The following is a 1,746-nucleotide window of genomic DNA, read 5'->3' as shown; positions in this document are numbered from 1 at the left end:
TAACTTTTGTTTTTCCTTATTAATTAAGTAGAATGAGAGGAATCGATAAATTTTATTACAAGTGCAAACTTTAAGTTCACTTCAAAAGTATTACTTTCTAGCTTCTACTCTAAGAGACTAAAACATCTTAGGTAATTATAAAGCCAATGGTACATTTTTAAATTTTAACCATAGTTTATAGAATAGTTTATATTACACGCAGTTTCAAAAATAACTTGATCGAAAATAGCGTAATTAAGTCATAGTTTTAGTATTTTTTTAATGATTGATTGCGTAAATGTATTGTGTAACATTCCATGTGTTATAGTTTTTTTTTTTGGTTGTGTTTGGCTTATCTCTAATATCATTCACTAACTATATAAAAAAATAGTAGCGTACCGTGAAAATGAAGTTGTAGCCACGCTTAAGAACTTCTACGAGAAACTGAGTTCTTCTCCACATCATCTTGATGAAATCCTCGGACATGTAAACTTTTTCTCCCCCAAAATCCAAACCGTCCGTTTTCAACATGTAGCAGTTCAACCGTCGAAACAGGCAGCGATCGTAGGCCGTCTGATCCATTGCCACGATCAAAAGGTTGTCAAGCAGTGGCCTAGTGTTCTCCCCTAGCCAAAAGCTCTCAAGAAAAAGGTCAAGCATGGTGGTGTCAGCTTGGATGTCTTGGTCAGCATAGGCCTTGTTTATTATAGTGATAATGACCGTTTTGTCTGCCATTGAAGCTTTGGATAAAGCTTCATCGAGGTCATCTTGAGGGACATGAATGTTGGACTGTAAGAATTAAAAGATTTTTGAGGCTTTTGTACAAAATCAAGACAACCCATATGCATGTTTGTGAAATCAATGAAGGAATAAGCTTTGAAAGTTGAAACTTACCGTGTTTGATAGTGCAGAAAGAGACTCCTTTTGGAACACACTGAATGAATTTGTGATGGAGGAGGACCAAATACAGAGATAAAAGAACCCAAAAAGGAAGAATAAGAGTAGAGCAGGGTTTCCAATTGAGTGCTTTACATAATCCATGCGTGTGTTTTGGTGCTTTTGGATCATCGAGATGTCTCACTTCTTGAAAAAAAATTGATAGCTAGCTTTGTATGTATGTAATTGAAAGTTTTGGAAGGGAATTTAGATGAGGAGGAAGAGAGGGATAGAAAGGTCATGCAATCTGCTTGAGGTCGAGAAACATTAATTTAATTTCCTGTGGTTGAAAATGTTGCCGACGAAATTGAAACTAAGTAGCTAGAAAGTTCGTACTTTGCTACCTACACGTCTATTCTTATAGTCTTATATCAAAACTGCAAAAATCAAACCTTATATATTAATTCCAGTCACTTTTTTTTTTTTGAGAATCAATTCCAGTCACTTTAGGATATTGTACTTGCCGTAGTTTGGGCATTATGAGTGTTATCTATTCTATTTTATTATTTTATAATATTTTTAATATCTCAACTTTTATTTTACCGTACAACATATTAAAATAATATATTTATATAATAAAATAATATGTTTTAACATAAATAAAAGTAAGCACGAAGAGAGATTGAGATGTGAAAGAGAGTTGAAGAAAAGAGGATTGAATAAAAAAAATATTACTTACTTTTACAATTGTGCTATAGTATTATCACAAATTTGTGATAATACTGTAGCACAATTCTACTTTTTTTAAGATACGAGACATATATAAAACTTGATGTTGGCTTTTTTTTGCTTTGAATTGTAAATTCCTCATATTATACCATTTACCTTAGG

The 1,746-nt window shown here is 32.5% G+C and overlaps 1 protein-coding gene across 1 annotated transcript in view; it reads right to left on the bottom strand.

Moving 5' to 3' along the window:
- The window catches only part of LOC111993045 (uncharacterized protein At1g28695), a 24,393-nt gene extending 23,112 nt beyond the window's left edge, over nucleotides 1–1,281 (bottom strand). Inside the window, exons 1-2 of the mRNA XM_024024897.2 lie at nucleotides 874–1,281; nucleotides 379–768 (exon numbers count right to left, since the gene is read on the bottom strand). Of these exons, the coding sequence (XP_023880665.2) occupies nucleotides 379–768; nucleotides 874–1,047 (564 nt within the window). The 5' untranslated portion in view covers nucleotides 1,048–1,281. The remainder of the gene's footprint in view (nucleotides 1–378; nucleotides 769–873) is intronic.
- Nucleotides 1,282–1,746: the final 465 nt, after the last annotated feature.

The sequence above is a fragment of the Quercus suber genome, unplaced genomic scaffold (genome assembly GCF_002906115.3).
Source record: "Quercus suber isolate HL8 unplaced genomic scaffold, Cork oak 2.0 scaffold_3B, whole genome shotgun sequence".
Lineage (NCBI taxonomy): Eukaryota > Viridiplantae > Streptophyta > Magnoliopsida > Fagales > Fagaceae > Quercus > Quercus suber.
Note: the sequence above shows the minus strand (reverse complement) of the source record. Positions and strands in the feature narration are given on the sequence as shown.